At 42.7% G+C, this 19432-nt stretch overlaps 1 protein-coding gene across 8 annotated transcripts in view; it reads right to left on the bottom strand.

Moving 5' to 3' along the window:
• Positions 1–16973, bottom strand: part of GIT2 (GIT ArfGAP 2) — a 50815-nt gene extending 33842 nt beyond the window's left edge. For 2 of the 8 annotated variants that reach the window (XM_034791321.1, XM_034791322.1), the window contains exons 1-8: positions 16794–16973; positions 9998–10131; positions 7561–7673; positions 6378–6483; positions 5880–5966; positions 5596–5726; positions 4450–4544; positions 2776–2821 (exon numbers count right to left, since the gene is read on the bottom strand). In XM_034791321.1, the coding sequence (XP_034647212.1) occupies positions 2776–2821; positions 4450–4544; positions 5596–5726; positions 5880–5966; positions 6378–6483; positions 7561–7673; positions 9998–10131; positions 16794–16845 (764 nt within the window). In that variant the 5' untranslated portion in view covers positions 16846–16973. Of the gene's footprint in view, positions 1–2270; positions 2277–2775; positions 2822–4449; positions 4545–5595; positions 5727–5879; positions 5967–6377; positions 6484–7560; positions 7674–9997; positions 10132–16793 lie in introns of all 8 variants that reach the window. The other 6 variants (XM_034791324.1, XM_034791328.1, XM_034791327.1 and 3 more) reach the window with 5 other exon arrangements.
• Between the last annotated feature and the right edge of the window lie 2459 nt (positions 16974–19432).

The following is a 19432-nucleotide window of genomic DNA, read 5'->3' as shown; positions in this document are numbered from 1 at the left end:
CCTAACAAGTCCCAAAACCAGGGTCTCCTCATCCAATGTGGGTTTATCAATATTACTGTTTCCCGTTCTCATTTTATTTTCTTGACCATCTTCCCTAATAATGGGAAGTGTAAAAAGCAACAGAGGGTCCTGTGGCACTTTTGAGACTAACAGAAGTATTGGGAGCATAAGCTTTCATGGGTAAGAACCTCACTTCTTCAGATGCAATGGGAAGTGTGTAAATGCATAGAGCAGACCCTTTAGCCATCAGTGCAATAGGGCATCTGTTCCCATGGATCTGGGGTTGGTTCACAAATAAGCTGGTTGAGGGCAGGCTGAATGATCATACGATTAACTCTAAGACATCCTAATTCAGGCCCCACTTGGAGCTGTTCACCTTGCGCCTGCTGAGCCAGACCGCCTTCCGGTTCAAGTCTCTCTTTATGTGAGCTGCCTTGAGGGAGAGGAGAGACTGCTCCACCCACTGTGTGATTTGCATTGCTTCAGCATGTAGCGCTGGGCTTCTTGTTCCCCCTAGATTGTTCTTGTATGTGGCTGTGATCATATTGTCTGACAATCAGGGCGTGGTTCCCCTCTAGGCTGAACTGGATCCTTCGTAGGGTCAGCTGGAGCATTTGTAGTTCTAGAAGGTTTATGGTGTTGGTTCTTTCCTCCAGGTTCCAATGCCATGAGCTATTGGAGACCCCAGATGTGCTCCCCAGCCCTCCAGGCTCGTGTTGGTTGTGAGGATCAGGGGATCTGGAAAGCATATGGGCATGCCCATTGCAGACACTGCCCTGGGCTGACCACCATGTGCCGGAACTCTCCCTTGATTTTTCATACGTTCTGGGGAGTATCATACCTTTAAGATGAAGCCTTGAGGTCACTGGATATGTGATTGCACCCATGGAGTGATCACTATGCACAACACTAGGAGACCTAGCAGTTGAAGACTCAGTGCAATCAGGGCCTACGGCAGCTCCAAAACAATGAGAGGAGATCTTGAATTTTCTGGAATCTCTCTAGAGATGGAGATATCTTTGCTACCGAGGCCTCTATGTCCCCACCCAAGTGAGTTATTTGGTTGGATTCAATCAAAGAGGGTGGTTGTTTTTTTGATGTCGATAAAACCATGCACCTGCAGAACATTCAAGGTCAGGGATGTAGCTCTGTGTGCTGGGGATGGAGCTCTAATTAAAGATGGGGTACAGGTGGATCTCGTGACCTGAACCTGGCTGTGACTACCACTCACATCTTCGTAAAGACCCGAGGACAAACTGAATTGGAAAGGAGGGATGGTGTTTATGAGCCCTATTCCTTTTCCCATGGTGCTCAGGACCCTTTTAGGACTGGGGCAGGCAGGGGAAAGGGAGATTTGTGACCCCCACAAGCCTGCCCTTTGTTCTCCAGAGGTCCTTTGGAACTTACTCCCTGAGTTGGCTGACTAGGCTCCTCCTTGTCCATGGAGTCTCTCCCTGTTCTGCACATAGATTCCTGGTCCACTTTTCCAAGGTTGTAGTTGCGGCTGCTCCAGTGAGCAGGGGATCCCACATGCCCCGGGACCTAACATTAGGGAAGGAAGGAAGACCGGAGGTAGGTTGGGCACAACTCAATGTTTGTCGAGCCTGGGAGGACAGTATCACAGATGGAGCACCTTTCGGATTTCATTTGGTGTTTTTCAGGCTGCTCTGCCATACCTCAAAGGTTCAGAGGAGGAAGCAGACAGGTACTGCCTCTGAGGCTCTGGAGGCATTCCAACACCTGGCTAAAAAACTGGCTCAGAGGTGGGGGGAGGGGGAAGAGGGGGGAAAGAGAGAGAAATTACTGCTCACCACTGTGCCAGACTGCGTCAAAAAAAAAAGTTGCCCTTAGGCAGATGTGAAGGCAGGAGCTGTAAGAACCGTACGCATGCTGCCATGGAGACAGAGAAAGGAAGCTAACAAGAACTGAGGGGGTGTAGCCTGACCACTCAGCTCCAAAACTCCGCCTCAGTGAGCTGCAGAGACAGCAAAGCAGCCCAGATGTCCAGAATGTGAGATTCTGGGCTGCAGAAACTCACCTGGCTCTGTAAAGTGCTTGGAGAACTGTGGATGAGGAGTCCTACATAAGAGTTAAGTATTACTGCTAATGGAAAAAGACCCTACTGCACCATAAAGTATTGTACAAAACTATACTCATCACCTGTATATCTAACTGAAGATTAACTGGTTTTAATTCAAGTTTTTTTTAAAGCAACTTTGTTACATTCATTAGTGTGTTTGCAAAAAAACTGAAGTCTGTTGTTTACTTACAGCCGTCTTATTTCCAATTGCACAGCAATAAAAGAAAAATATATGGACTTTGTTATGATATGTTAACTCTTTATATTTCTTTTAAATAAACATGACCTTTACATTCCTAAGTTCTTATCACTTGCACAGCCAACACTACAAAAAGTTTACTAGAAAAGACACCATTTTCCTGCAAATATAAGTCTTACAGTGCTGTATCAGGATACAAGTTCAAGAGCAATTACTGATATTATCAATTAAGTTTGCTTTCCAACACTACTTGTGCATTTTCTTTCACATACCTAACTGATAAATTTCACACCCTTTTACTTTTCTAATTTTCCTCAGATTCTAAAGTACTAAAGCAGAAAAGCTCATATGATGGACCAAACGTGTCAAAAAAGGAATAAACACAGTGTAGTGACAAGAGAGTTGAAAGATATTTCAATAGAAAATTCAAAAATTTAAAGTACCAATTATTATTTGATATTTTTTCAAATACATGCTATTCAATCAGCAGTCTTACCTGTCTGCCATTTGAGGTATAATAAAGTGTTGTCCATTGTTGTGATCTGAAATTGAGTTAAGCTAAATGTTAAAATACTTAGGATGTGTTTCAAACAACCACTGTTACTGGCCTACATTTCTGTTTTATTAGACTATATAATATATTTGTTTTACTACTAGACTATTTAAAGTCACAGATCTTAGCTCTGCAACCTGCAGAAAGGGAATCTGCATTTAGCAGATGCAGGATGACTGGCCTCCCACATTAGGTTTCCTCCTAATCCCGAACAGTTAGAGTGTCTAAAGCCCTGAAGCATAAGGCTTCTTCCAAAATTTGTTAGCATTAACGAACAATGTTGGATAGTCTGGTTATCCATGTCAATATCCAATCCTTTTGTGAAATATACTAAGACTTGGACCTCAATGACATCCTGTGACAAGAAGTTCCATAGTTTAATTATGTGTTGTTTGAAAAAGTATTTCCTTTTGCCACATTTTGATTTCACTAAACGTCCCCTTGCTTTTGGATCGTGAGACACAGAGAATAGAAGCTCAAAATCTACCTTCTTCAGACCATTCATTATTTTATATACTTGCATCATGTCTCCCCTTATTCATCTCCTTTCTAAAGTAAACAATCCCAATCTCTCTTTGATTTTTTCTTTGCCCCTAATAATTTGTAACCGTTCTCTGAGCACCCTCTAATCCTGCAACATCTATTTTGAGATGGGGTGACCAGTACTACAGAATATAGGTGAGGCACACCATTTATTTATATAATGGCATTATATTTTCCATGTTATTCTCCATCCCATTCCTTATGTATCCTTAGATCACATTTTTTGACCACATGTTGAGCTGAGGTCTTCATTGAGCTGTCTACAATGACATTCAGGTCCCTTTCCTGAGTTGGTTGATAGTTTAGAGCTGTGAAAGGCATATGAGTAGTTTAAGGTTTTCATTCCAATGTGCATTATTTTGCGTTCATCAATATTGAGCTTTACTTGCCAGTGTGTTGCCCATTCACGTAGATTGGTTGGGCCTTCTGAAGTTCTTTAGTTCTTTCTGGACTTGACTAACCTAAATAACTGTGTCTCATCTGAAAATTTTGCTACCTCACTGTTCACCCACTTATCCAGATTGTTAATATACTGACCACCACTGGACCCAGCACAGAACTGGGAGACACCCTTGTAACCTCTTGCCAAGACAAAAACTGACCATTTATTCCTACTAAGTCTCCTGTCTCTTTGCCAGCTGTGGGAACATGCTGCATCTCACTCCATGATAGTTTCTTTTGTAGCCTTCAGTAGCTCTTAAGCAGATTCTGTCACTTAATCACCCAGTACCTTGTGACCCCTATAACCCTACCAGTCAGCGTATGGGGTATTGGAGACAGAATGCATGTTGTGTTACAACAAAAAGGGGATTTTAGTTTACCATTATGTCTAGCAACACTCAAAAATGTAATTCAAATTTTAATTGTACCATCTCTAATTTAAGCCACTAACATTTCCTTTGCTGTTCTATGATTTCATGCCTATTTTTAATAGACTTGAGAATTTTTATAAATGATCTCATGGGGCTAGTTTTAACATCAATGACATGGGTGTCATATTCTTTTTAGTTTGTATATTCAAATAATCACTATTTGAAAAATAACACTTTTTTGGGATAGTTTTTTTGTACTCACCTGGTTTCCTGCCACAGAGATAGAATGCTAGTCTGTCAGTAAGTTCATACTGTATTTCTACAAGGCGCTCTGCCAATTCATGGTGCCCTCCTTGTCTATTAGACATAAAACAGAAAATGGCATTCATTTATGATTCACTGGCTATAAAATGTAAAGGTTCAAAAATTGCTCTGAAAAGATTAAATTTAGCATCATGAATACAACATCAGATCACTACTACATTTTCAATTTAGAATGTGTTTGAGATTTTTCCAAAGGGTGTCAGAATCACAAGAGAATCTTCAGAAGTAAATACTAAAAGGGAATTAGACTTTTCTGATCTGTTCAAAATGAGTTGCTGAGTATTCTGGAATAGCTTTGCTTATCTACCTGCTAGAGAAGCTGATTAACAATTTATCCAAAACAGGCAGAATAGTCTTTTCTGAGCAGTTTTTGAGATGGTAAACCAACCGTGTCCAGATTAGCATTGGAATAACAGCTGTGGCAACAACTCTGGTACGTGGTATCCGATTCCAATGGAAGACTTGTTCCGTCCTCGGTGTCTCCTTATATACCATTTCCAAACCAATAAATAAACCCAAGCACTGAGACTACACGACTTCTGAATCTTGCTGCTACTGGAATTGTTTGGAATACAGCCTTAGCTTGGTAGCTTGTCTGTAATTTTATACACACAATGCATGTTAAGTCTTGCTACAGTAATACAAATAAATAACGTATTATTTGAGATCTGGTTACTTAGATGTGCATCTTCCTGTGCCATATTGCTGCACCTGAAATCATACAGGCACTCATGCCGCTGGAGCTCCCTTGATGCAAAAGAGAGGAAGCTGCCTGCAATGTGTTCTTTGCTAGGGAATTCGGAATTGAGTCCCCACCAGTACTAGAGAGCCATTTAGCTGGTAAGGCAAAGCCCTTCTGAGACCCTGCACGGGCAATCTGTTCTCTTAGGTTGAAGACTGGAGATATTTTATTTGTTCTGTGTGCATTTACTTTATCCTGGGAAAAGCTCTCATTTGAGGTTTAATTGTGAAATTAAATGTCTGTCAGGATACCCAGAGAACCTGGGAGAGGTGATAATTTACCTTTTTTTTTTTTTTTTTTTTAAATCAAGACTAAAAAAATCAAAACATCAAAGCCATTTACCTTGCACAGTCAACTGGAGTTTTTCCACTGGAGTCTTGTGTGCCAGGGTCAGCACCATAGACTGCCAACAACTCTGCCTGTAAAATCTGTCCTGCTTTGGCAGCAACATGAAGCGGGGTGTTTCCTTTCTCCTAAAAAGTCATTAAAAACCACACATGCTTATGTTCAATCGGCAGGTCTGAATACGTGACTCTTATATAATGTATGTCAGCTGAAACCAACATAAATATAATGACAGACTAAGAATTGATCTAACACCAAGCTAATAAAAAAGGTTTTCATACAGGATGAAAAAAGTTGGCCTGAGCTCCTAGAGAGAGTAATCTCAAGCACGTCTCCAGATTCCCTGTCCTCACACTGGAATGGAGTTGCTGAAAAACAAAAAGGACTGTCTGTTAAAAATCTGGATATACAAGAACAATGAGTCAGTCATCTTCACTGTATTATTAAAAAAAACTAGCCGTATAGCCGTTGAATATTTTACTTTCCACCAGGTTTTAGTAAGATGGGTCAGTTAACTTGAGGCCTGGGGTTCTCTAACATCCATATATAACTTCTGTTAGTGCCAATCAGACACTGTTGAAAAATATTCCCCTTCAAGGTTAAGTTTGAATGCTTAATACATTTGTATACACAAAAGTGCAGTACCATGGAGATACTAGTTATCTTTCATATTAAGATCAGAGTAATTCAAGTCTACTCAGGTATCAGTCTTACAGTATCTTGTGACAACTGCAAGCTGTTTTGTTCCAGTCCAAAAACTGCAAGAAAGCAAAACTTACCTTACTAAGGTCCTTGGCAGTAACACTGTCGTCTTCTCGGCACGGCAAGCGATGAACAAATGCTAACATTTGATATTTAGCTCTAATGAATTCTGCTTTGTTGGGACTGTAAGAAGAAATCAAAGCAAAGGAGTTGCAAAATAAATGTTGGCTTTTTATAAATAAAATTAAAGTACATAGCATATTTCAATACTGAATGCCAATAGATTTGATTTTTGCACAGAGCAAATGACAGAGTAAGACACTAGGAAATATTTTCATCCGGTACATAATTCAATCCAGATTTTAATTCCCTATTGAAGGGTATTGTTATTGAAAGTAGTGTCAAAATAATTAGAGCTAGTAGTGAAATTATCTCCCTCTTCCAGTGAAAATTTTTGATAAAAATGAAAATGTTATTTTCTTCAACAACAAAATTGTTTGGGGGACGAGGGCTGGGGTTTGTAGAAAAACTGAAAATGCTTGTTTTCAGACAATAACCCTTAGAATTCTGGCAAAAATTGAGATATTTGGTGACAATTTCTGACCACTCTAAAAGTAATAAAGTTACTTCACTATTTTCAGTGATCCTGCTTACAAGCTTAAGGCCTGTCCTGAAATGTTATCAAACCCTCCACTTCTATTGATTTCACTGAAAGCTGCTGGTGCTTAGCACCTCTCAGGATCAACATCTTAAACTAATATATAAAGTCAGATACGAAACTCGGTTTTTAAAACTAATTAGCTGAGCTTCTGAAAGAAAACACGGATACAGTAATGGAAAAGATGACATTTGAGGCATAGAAGAGAAGATTAAAAAAAAACCAATCCCCAACAATTGAGACCACAGATGATACATTAATACTATTGATGCACATGATGCAAGAGAATGAAAAGACCTCTTCACTCATTTCAGCATAGTCTTTGAAACCCAAACTTTAGTGAACTTCAAGGATACTTCAGAGAATATTTAACATCTCCTCTGCTGTGAGCACAGATCAGGGGTTAAGTCAGTGAATAAAGGAGACTGGATTTTCTCAGATTTATTCACATCAGCAATACTCTTCAATGTCCTTGATAAGACTTGATACAAGATCAGGTTTTTACTCATCTGTTGCTGCCCTTCTCACAACTAGTCAAAATAGGTACATTTTTACAAAGGGGCTCCTGAAGACACACAGAATTTTATAAACATTCTACTTACTGCACTTTATCCTGTGGATTAGCTTTGCGCCTTCCGCTCATAACAGATGCAGGGTCCAGCAAAGAATGTTCCCATATGGAATTAGCACCATTATTATACAGTGTTTCAACCATCTGAAACCCAAAATGTGTGCGACAGGCATTAAGTATTTTACTATTACCTGCACAGGCAGAGCAGCTCACAGATGGTATTTCCCAAGTGGAGAGCATTTTTGCGCTACTCCAGAAAGTTGCCAAGGAAGAGGATATTTTTGGACTTTTTTATTAATATTAAAAGGCAGCTGATGTCAAACCTTATTTGGTTAAAAAGAGAGCAGGTTAGGGTGATGTGCTTTTGTCTATACTTGCCATTATCAATTTTAGATTGTACGTGTCCCAAAGCCCAGGTAAGCTTGCTGCAGCTCTTCTTGTTTTCAGGAAGAGCCTCCCCCTCAATTTGAGTTCAAGAAGAGGTTCATCATGTATGTTTACCTATTCTATTCATTTTATTGTTGTATGGCACCTGGAATATCTTGGGATGGGCCTTAAAAATAAGTAGTTTCACAGATTATATTGCAAGCAGGGAAGGCAGCATTTACCTGAAGGCAGACACCTAATGCTGCTTTAAATTGCATCAGTATAAGCAGATCCACTGCTTTGCATCTGGGGACCGAAGACTTTGTTCTCCCAAAGAGACCCAAACTCAGCCATGAAGGAGAGATGGGCAGAATTCCTGGGGAGATCAGTCAACCAGTTACATTGCATTAACTGGCACATTATCCACTTGCCTCTTTTCCCCACAGGTTCTTTGTTTTGCTGTAGGGATATAGGTTAAGAGGCAACTGGTTGTTTCCTCAGACCTCCCTGTTGCGTAGGAACTGAAAGCATGGGTGGCTTCTCCCCACTTTGGCTGGGAGTGATCTTTTTTAGGGTGTGCAGGTGAGACATATGGCATGGTTTCTCCCCAGCTGTGGAGGCTTCTGCTGCTAAAAGCAGCAGCTGCCTATCTAGAGAAGACTGCTGTCTTCTGTACTTAGAAAGTAGCACCAGAGCACAGAGCAGAGAGGTAGTGTGCATTTTGGGGTGGGGAAAGGGAGACAAATCAGACACATACAATCTAAACTTACTTATAAAATAAAATAAAATATAATTTGCCTGAATCTTAACCTAACCCTCACTTTTATTTTAATTTCATACACATTTACATAGTGAAAGTGTTGGAATCCAGACATGCTACAAAGTAACATCTCACTTTTTAAGTTATTAATCTAGAAGCCTTTGGTTTGTGTTCTTTTTTTTCTAAAAAAAAGACAGGCTCACATGTAGGTAAATGAGAATGGTAACACATTTGCATGTTTCTGTGTCCTAAATGGAATGTCAGATCTATTCGTGTGTATACCAGATTCCTATACTGAGCAAGGATAGCTCCTTTAAATTAACTAGGAGAAAACCTTTGTTTTGGGAATAAATGTTCACAGGCACATATTTGTATACGCATCTGACAATCAGTGTCCATGCCAGTATATATTCTGACCTAAAACTGCTACAATATGCAAAATGCAAAGAAATGGAAAATCATGCAATTTTTACTCATTGTTAACTGGCCTGCAGATGTCAGTCAAATTATTATTGCTGCAAGTGCAGATGGTCCACAAACTCTCACCCACAAACACTACTGCTTGGTCTGAACTTAAAAGTTCGGTTGACATAGCTACGTGGGTCAGAGTGTGAAAAGCTGAATGACGTAGCTATAAAAGCTATGCCAATATAGCCCCCAGTGTAGACACATACTACTACTGTTCAGGAAGGGGTTGTTCCTATATCAGTGGAAAAAATCCCTTCCACCAGTGTAGGCTACATCTACAATCCCGGGATATGCCAGCATAGCTGTGTTGATGTAGCTATGCTGGTACAGTCTCTATAGCGCAGACATACCCTCAAGTAAATTTAAACTTTGAAAGAGCAAAGCAACTTTTCAAGAAGGCTTCATTAAAGTAGCTACCAAAGGATCTTTTAGGCTTCCCAAAATAGAGAACATGTGAGAAAGAAGAAATGAAAGCAGAAAGGGCAGGCGCTTAGAATTAGGTTCTCCTAAATAGCCACAGCAACAGACCTCATCTGTAGCTCTGGGGGGGGAAAAAGGCTTGTTACAACCTGACCAGTTGAGTAGAAGTGGATGTGCTGCAGTACTCCGCTTGGACAGACAGACAAAAGTTAACTCTCAAAACCAAGGAAATTTTAACTATACCCCAGGCTCTGAATTTGCCCTAACAGTAAATTTAAAATGTGGAGGTAACACTGACTTTTATAATCTATTACAGCAATGTAACAGAAACCAAGAAACCTATTTTTAAAAAGAGCTTAATGAAGCGACCCTCCCCACCAGAAAGTTTAGTAATTAGAGTTCTCTAAGAACTGCATTTTCTGACTCTCATCAGAAAGCAATCCTCAGCTTTTACCTGAAGCAACGTTGGAGGCCATGGTGTGTGTTTAAGATGCCTCACTTGAGAGATATGACGTCCTAGACTCCGATGAACACTACAGCATTCATCACAAATCAGAATTCCCCTGTTTACTGATGCCCAACAGGGGTCTGGAAAAGAGAAGCATATTATTATAATATGGGCAACACTGTGGGCCAGTGGTTAGAGCACAAGACTGGGAATCAGGTGTAACGGGTTCTATTCCTGGATCTACCATCGCTTACTTGCTATATGAACTTGGGAAAATCACAGACTCCCTGGGCCTAAAGATGTTGGGGGAAAATATGGGTCTTGTGGTTAGACACTGGACTGGGACTCAGATCAAGTCAGACAAGAAACAATGGTCCCTGCCCTGAAGGACTCACAAACTAACAGACAAACACACAAAGGTTAGGGGGAATGGGAAATACACACTTTCTTTTTTATTGAATGTACATGTCACTCTTTTGAAGTGTATGATGTATTTTATATAGCATCTTTAGGATCACATGAAACAAAAGCTGCAATTTAGCCTGAGGTCAGAGATGCTGTTTCCTTTTAGTGGTAGTGCAAGCAAGATAAGTTTAGTAACACCAACACAATTATTTACAGTTTAGCTAGTTTCACCCACTAAAAATAAAGTGGTGTCAAGTTTTAAAGAAAGGCTACCCCCCAGGACATGTGCCAATGGGATTCTTCACTTACACCACTTTTTCAAGATTGTGATGTTTAAACAAGGTGTTTGTCTTCACAGTAAATCCATTTAGTCAGGAACAAAACTCAAAAAGAAGGTAGTATTATGATGACCTGTGTTATTTAGCTAATTCATGCCAGTTAATTTACAGGATCATTTAATATAATTAGAACTAATTAACAAACTAAGCTTTTTGATGCCAGCATTCACTTCAACATAAATCAGCAGAAACGGCAATATATTTTTAAGTACTGAATATCTAAACAGAACATTTCAATTCCAAATGTTTCTCCTCTCTTCAGATACATTAGAAGCTTCCAAAATGTACAAGCCCTCCTTTGTTTATTATGTTTATATAAAGTTTTGTTTTAGACAAAAAGCAAGATTCTTTTTGAATTTAAGCTTGGCTACTGTACTGCTATTTCCAAGGATTTTCAGACCCAAGTATTTAAGGCTCTGTTTCAGATAGTACGAAGTTTCAAAAGACCAAAAACCAGCAAGTGGACAACCAGAACCTGGTCAGCTTTCAGAGAATTAATATTCTATCAACTATACAGAAACAAGTTTTTGTTCAAAATAGCAAGGGCTATAAAATTTAAACAGTTTACAGAGAAGTAAATATGAGTATGTAGATTCCTACAAGATACCTATCCTTATCTGAACATCACTACAGCTTATACTGATAGAATATTTCGTATGTGGACACGTCAAAGCAGTTTACACACTAAACAAAATATACCCACATCGCATCTTAGACAGATGTTAGAATAGCTGTGTAATGGAGATCATTTTTAACCGGGCATAGTTTACTGTACAAAGACCCCGTGCATTCTGCTTGCTGACTATAGTAACTATTCTTATTGCTGTTGCACCCAAAGGTCACAATCAGTTTCAGGCACTATAAAAAACACACAGCAGGAGACAGTCCCTGCCCCAAAGAGCCTGCAATCTGACTTGAAACAAAATATTGCAAGTGGAAGTAACAAGAGGGGAGAGTACAAGAGTAATGATACTGAGAAGATAGGAGCTTCCCTGAATAGTTCAGAGAGGGCATTCTATGCATGAGGAGCAGCATGGACAAAAGCATGCAGAAGCTTGTGGCAGAAGCTGACAAATAAGCATTTAAGGCCTTGAGTCATTGGCAGAGTGTAGGGAGTGATGTGATAAGAACAGAGTTAAAATGTGATACAGTGGAAAACAGGAGAGTCAATGGAAGGATTCACAGGGGATTGACACAATCAAAGTGATGGGCCAAGATGATGTTCTTAGCTCCTACTAAGTGTTAGAGACCAGAGAGAAGGTGGACATAATCATTAAGCCATGAGATGCTAAGGGTCTAAATTAGAGTTATCAACATGGACTAACAGAAAATGGTTGTTTTGGTAAAGTGTTTGGGGAGGAAGCAGCAGGATAGTATTAATGGACACAAATCTGACATCGGGAATCATAATACTCAAAAACCAGTGGGAGAACACTTTAACCTGTCTGGTCATTCAATGACAGATCTGCGGGTGGCTATTTTACAACAGAAAAACTTCAAAAACAGACTCCAATGAGACAGTGCTGAGCTGGAATTGATATGCAAACTAGATACAATCAACTTAGGCTTGAATAAGGACTGGGAATGGCTGAGCCATTACAAACATTGAATCTATCTCCCCTTGTAAGTATTCTCACACTTATCAAACTGTCTGTACTGGGCTATCTTGATTATCACTTCAAAAGATTTTTTTCTCTTACTTAATTGGCCTCTCAGAGTTGGTAAGACAACTCCCACCTGTTCATGCTCTCTGTATGTGTATATATATCTCCTCAATATATGTTCCATTCTATATGCATCCGAAGAAGTGGGCTGTAGCCCACAAACGCTTATGCTCTAATAAATGTGTTAGTCTCTAAGGTGCCACAAGTACTCCTGTTCTTTTTGTAAAATGAAACTAATGTTAGAACAACAACATCTGTCAGATTCTTTAACTCTGATGCTAGTTTAATGTTTAAATCTACCTACAAAATTGCTTTATTCAGTTTACAAATCAAGAGTCTTGTGCTATAAGAGACCAAGAGATCTGAATTTGTAGAAATTAACATATTTCAAGGCAGCACAACAAATTTGTAGCGATTTCTAAACTTAACAGTAGTATGGTACATTATGAACAATCTTATCCTAAAAGCTAATACTTCAATGTTATTTTAATCTGACTTGATGAAGCAGAATTCTTCTCTGAACACAGCCTTCAAAATTCTAGATCACACACACAGATATAAAACAAGCATGTAAAGGGACACTGTCAAGTAGAGTGCACACCCTTAAAATGTGTAACATTTTAGAGGCACTCCCTGTTAGAGTGATAGTATTGATAGAAATGGTAACATTTTAAATACTGTACATCCATCATAGTTTAATGCTATATTTTAGGTTTTACAAACCTCATCAACAAATTAAAACATTGCCCTGCACGATTTCTAATCGCTGGATTAGAATAAATTGCCTGGAGAGGTTGTGGAATCTCTATCACTGAAGATTTTTTAAGAGCAGCTTAGACAAATGCCTGTCTTTCATGGATAGTTTATATAATACTTAGTCCTGTCATGAGTGCAGGGGACTGGACTAGATAACCTCTTGAGGTCCCTTACAGTCCCACGATTCTATGATTCAATTTCTCATCCAATCTCTGCAGTACAGGCATAATGAATGGACATGGATGATAAACTCCTGAACACACTGAAGCCCTATCCTTGGAAAACTGTACCCACATTCAACAAATCCCACAGGATTATGCTTCTTGCTTATGCTTTGGCAAAACTGCTATGGCTTGGCATACCCATAATACACTGACTGGATTGTCAGGAAGTGAAACTGATTATGAAATAGTCTTTAATAAACATCTAAGCCAGTGGGTCTCAAACTTTTTTTTTTTTTTTTTACTGGCGACCCCTTTCACATCACAAGTCTCTGAGTGTGAGCCCCCTAATAAATTAAACACACTTTTTAATATATTTAGCAACATTATAAACGCTGGAGGCAAGCGGGGTTTGGGGTGGAGGTTGACAGCTAGCGACCCCCCATGTAATGACCTTGTGAGGGGTCCCGACCCCCAGTTTGAGAACCCCTGATCTAAGCAGAAGAAAGTATAAAAAGGAACAGCAAACAAAAAATAAATCAATTTTTAAATTCTCCTATTTTAATATTCTGTTGGATTATAAACATATGTATGGAAACATGTTTAAAAGAGTAATGTATCTAGACTGTGTCTCCTTAAATGGAGGTTCACTCATGGAATTAGCAATGCAACAAATTCTTTACATTATATAAGTATGCCAATTTACAAGATTTATCTCACTAAATGTTTTTCCTGCAAATTCTATGTTAGACATTTTATTTTTTAAACTTGATACCTAAAATTGTGAGATGAGTAAGGTGTAACTTCGCAGACTCAGAAGTTTCATTCTAGACCAGTGGTTCCCAAACTGAGGTTCTCAGAAAAAAATTCTGTAATGGTGTGCAGAACAATCCCTAGGGACTCCGGACACGGGGGCCAGCAGCCCGAGTCCTGTGACCATGACTTCCTGGCAGAACACGTTTAAGCTTTGTTGCAGTCGTGTGTTGTTTGCCTGGACTGCTCAAGACCCGAATGCTTGTGGGAGGAACTCTTTACTGAGTTGGCGTCTTAAAATACCTTCATGCTCTTTCATGTCTGGTACTCCTGGACGAAACATGTAGGAGGCTTAATCAAAGTGATATAAGCTACAAAAATGAAATCTTGGAAGAATGTTGCCGTTTTCATAATGTAATAAAATTAATAATGTAATGATAAATAATAATGTAATAATAAATAGTGTATAATAAGCATGTCATAAAAAAACAAATTATTTCCAAGATCACTGCTTCTATAATTTATACTCAGGCAAAGAGGAGAAAATCCCTGGAAATATTTTGGGGGAGGGAAGGGGTGGAAGAGGGGAGGTCATGAGATTTGATATTTTCATGAAAGGGGTTCGCAGGTTGCTAAAGTTTGGGAACCACTATTCTAGACCCTTAAAGTCGTTCCCCCCGCGCACACACACACTTCATTTTTCCCTTCACGCACTCCCTGCCTTGAAAGGCCACCCTTTTCCCCTCAGCTGTCCATTACCAGGGACACCACCACCATCCTTCTAGTCTCTCCAGCCTAGAATCTGGGTGTCATCTTTGATTCAGCCCTCTTTCTAAACCCACACATCCGAACATGCCTAAATCTTGCTGATTCATACACACACACACACACACACTCTCTCTCCCTCCCTCCGTCCTTTCCTCTTTGTCCACAACACAACAATTTTCATTCAGACCTTCATCTTATCTTGATTACCTACAAGTTCTTTCTCTCTGACCTTGGCTGCTACAACCTTGCCCCCCCACAAAATTAAATCACTGCAGCTAAAAATCTAAAAACATGCAAAAAAGGAGACAGTCCTTGTCTCAAAGAATTTACAATCTAAATGTTAGTAGCTGAGCCACCATAACTTTTTTTTAAATTATGTTGATATCATTGTACAGCTCATGTTTCAAACTTGAAATTGATAGTAAACTGAAGTTGTGAATGACTACAATAGTACTGATATTTAAACAGCTCCCCCAAGCACACACCCAAACAGCTTCCCATGGCTAACAAGTTGGTAGTCCAATATGCCCTTTCATTTCCTTGTTTGGAAATTTCAGTGGCTGAATGAGCTACGACCACTTGTTTCTAGAGATGGTTCCTCAAGATTAAGAAACTTTACCAAAGCATCATTTTAAAGCTGTAATTCTTGCTCTAGAGCATAACTGGGGAACTGAAATGGCAAGAAACGAGACAGGAGCAACAACTTAATTTAAAGAAAACAATTTGTTTTTACCTAGTAATAGTAATACATGGTGACATAAACAGGAGTCCTTAACTCAGAAACTAGTTTTCTAACATTTCAGTTTGGGACTTTTAAGTCCACATTCTGGAAAGGTGGGTTCCCTGTTCTACAACTGCAACGTCAATTGCTCTTAGTTTTTATTTTTATTGGTAAGTGAATAACTAGTTTATGTTTCTCTCAAGTCTGGGTGACATAATACCAGAATAACACTACTACTTTGCACTTCTACCATACCATCCATTCATCCAACAAATTAAAACTCATTGCAAACCCCAGTGAGTTAAGCCCATCAATACTCAAGAGGTAGAAAAGTATTATTATTCCCATTTCACAGGGGCACAGAGAGGGGAAGTGACACACACTGATCGAGCTAGCAGAACCCACATCTACTGATTTCTAGTTTTGTGATTTGGCCAGATGGCCCTTGCCCAAACTAGAAACTGTTTAAAACCATTTTCAGTATACAGATGAGTGATCAGAAACCATCCTAGAAACCCTCTTTTGTTTGTTAGTCTATATTTATATTCCAATAGTGCTCAGGGGCTCCAATTATTGTGCCCGACGCTCTATAAACTGGAAGAGACAGACCCTGCCCAGAATACCCCAAAGGTATTTCCAAAGCCCATGTCCACACTAGAACAACAAACCAGACCAGCTGCGACCATGCTTGGCCACCTTTGTCAGACACAGTGCTAGGACAGCCAGGCTCGACCATGGTTTTCAAACAGGGGCAGGTGGCATGGCTCGTGGCTGGAGGCGGAGAGGATGCCAGGGAGCTGCAGATGGCCCCGGGGAGCGGAAACGGGGGCGCCCAGGCCAGGACACTCCTGTCCCCGCAGCTGCAGGCCAGGCTCGGTTCTTTGCTCCAGGGCAGCCGCTGTCACTTGCGAGGAGCGCACACCGCCCAGCTCCCGCACCACTTCTGCACCGGGCTTCCTGTTTGCTACTCGCAGCCAGGGCGGCTCTTTCCGCTCGCACCCCCGAGGCGCCCGCCGCCGGCTGCCCGGGGGTGGGGGGTGTGTGCCTGGGGCAGGGCCCGCCGGCCACGCAGCCCCCCGGGGGCTCGGCCTAGGTCCGGGTGCAGCGCGGGGCCGGGGCGAACGCGGCCCCCGGGCAGGGCTCGGCCAGGACCCCGGGCTCCCTCGGGGAAGGCCCCGGCGCGAGAGTCCCAAGGGACGGGGCACCTCGGGGCCGCCCAGCCCCGGCCGCTCCTACCCGGAGCGCTGCAGTCCGCGCAGACCTCGCTGCTCCTCAGCCGCTTCGACATGTCGGCGCGAGCGGCGGGCGCCTGCCTCAGCCTCGCGCAGGGGCCGCGTCTTCCTGCCGCTCGACCGGGTCCCGCTGAGGAGCCCCCGCCAGCCAGCAGGGGGCCACCCCAGGCGTACGCCAGCGCCGCGCGCTACGCCCCCAGCGCCATTCACCAAGCCAGGCAGCAGGCTGTCACGTGACAGGGAGGCCCCCCCCCCCACCTAGGCGGCGGCCGCCATCTTCATTCCTGGCACAGCTCGGGCTGGAACGGGCTTGGAGACCATTTTAGCTCCTGGCAGAAACAGGCCCAGAACCAGCCCAGCCTCAGAGCCTTCCCATGTCTACTTTCACATTAGAGATACAAATTATAACCCAGGCATCCACTGTTCCCAAGGAAACTCTGTGTGCTCTTAGAGCAGCATTCGACCATGCACAGGGGCAAATCCCACAGGCCCCTTGTCACCAAGGCACAGGGGCACCATAATTGCAGCCAGGAAGGGAGTGGGGGTCTGAGACCAGACTGGTGGGTGGAAAAGGCTGACTCAAGGCCAAGCTAGTCCCCCTAACCTTTTCCCTCTCGGAGATGCTCTGTCTACCTCCATAAGCAGGAGCACCTGGTAAAAAAGGAGGAGAGCAAAGTAGGGAGGTTCTACCATAGAATCATAGAAGATTAGGGTTGGAAGAGACCTCAGGAGGTCATCCAGTCCAACCCCCTGCTCAAAGCAGGACCAGCCCCAACTAAATTATCCCAGCCAGGGCTATATAACTTATGTATTACTATATAAACTTGCCTTTGTCTATAGAGCAGTGCCAAGCCCAACTGTTCAAATATTATGTTAGACCCCAAAAATAATGAGATGCCAAAATTAGCAATGAACTTTAGCTTGTCTTCTGGTTTTCAAGCTGTTAGGGCTCACTTGGCTCACAATTTCAAGCTTTCCTCACTAACCATGAGGGCTAAAAACGAACTTATTAAAAATGACAGTTGGAATTCTCATGTATTCAGTTAAAAGCAAAGAGGGTCCTGTGGCACCTTTAAGACTAACAGAAGTATTGGGAGCATAAGCTTTCGTGGGTAAGAACCTCACTTCTTCAATGCAACTGTATTCAGTTGTTTCCAAGAACTGGGCCTTAAAGTAAAAAAAAAAAAAAAAAAAAAAATTGTAAGACTTACCATAAAACTATAAGTGTTAACTGCCATCTTTCACCTTGAGGGTCATCTGTCTGATCATTTGTAACTACTAGGTAGAGAGAAGAGTAGAGGATCCACCCTCTTGCTGTAGCTTAGCAGCCAGTTAATAGGGGGCTAGAATGGGGGGAGGGAGGTCTGCTGGCAAATGTACAAATCTGCACAACTGACCATATGATATATATTAGCTGTCTCACCCGATGGCATCTAACTCCTTACCTACTTACCCATTGCCCAATCTATAGATATTTACTAATCTATCCATCAGGCTATCTCCATACTTGCCCATTTATCTAGCTGGCTCCAGACTGCACACCCATTTATCCAGCAAATTCTCCATTGCCATCTTACATATAAAGCACCTAATAGTAAAGTATCTGCGGGCCATGAAGGGCCCCCTCACTTTTCTCTGAAGCAACAAGGCACTGGCCAGTGATGGAGACACAATACCACAGCCAATGGTCTGAACCACTGCTCTGCACCAGGCAGGCCAGCTGCCCTCTTCCAAGATGGCAACCTGAGGAGGACGGGTAGAAAGGACGTTGCTGTCACGCACGGTTTGTGTCTGCAGATGGGAGAGCATTGCTGCCCTCACCAAAGATGGCAGCCGAGACGAAACGGATTGGAGGGAGAATCACACTGCCCTAACCCAAGATGGCGGCCTGGGAGTCAGTGCGTGATGCTACCCTCAGCCAAAACGGCGACCTCGGCTGCACGGAAGAACTAGGAAGGGTCGCTCCCGCCCACGTGGTTACGGAGCCTTCAGGCGAAACCAATGCCCTGATAGGGCGGGGGAAGAGCTCCCACTTCCGTGTATTTTCCCCCGCCAGGCAATGGACGAGCCTGAGGGAAGGAAGGGTCCATCTGCCTGCTAGAAGGGGGGGGGGGGCGGTAAGGGGTAACTTTCCCACCCCCTGGGCTCGCTAGCGGGGCAAGGGGACTGGCCCCGGAGCGGCTTGTGGGAGCCGGGAGCCTACCCTCTTCCGGGAGCCCAGTGGTTCGCTCCGGCCGCAGCCCCGGCTGGTGTGAAACATTCTAGGGAGAGAAGGAAAGTGAGGGGCTGGGGTCAGGAGAGGGGAAAGGTCAGCGGTCGGGTGAGAGGTCACGGGAGGGGGCTCGGGAGCACCGCGGGAGGGAGGGGGAGAGACTGTAGGGGAGCGGGGCCCAGAGGGTGAGGGGGCCGGGAGCCTGTTGGGGAGGGGTAGAGGGGGCTGGTGGCAGGGGCCTGTGGGGGGGGGGCAGAGGGGGCTGGAGCCTGTTGGGGGGGCAGAGGTTGAGGGCCTGGGGGCTGGAGCCTGTGGGGGGGGGCAGAGGTTGGGGGGCAGAGGGGGCTGGAGCCTGTTGGGGGGGCAGAGGTTGAGGGGCTGGGGGCTGAGGGCTGAGATTGAGGGGCTGGGATGTGGGTTGTTTGAAGGGG

The sequence above is a fragment of the Trachemys scripta genome, chromosome 15 (assembly GCF_013100865.1).
Source record: "Trachemys scripta elegans isolate TJP31775 chromosome 15, CAS_Tse_1.0, whole genome shotgun sequence".
NCBI lineage: Eukaryota > Metazoa > Chordata > Testudines > Emydidae > Trachemys > Trachemys scripta.
Note: the sequence above shows the minus strand (reverse complement) of the source record. Positions and strands in the feature narration are given on the sequence as shown.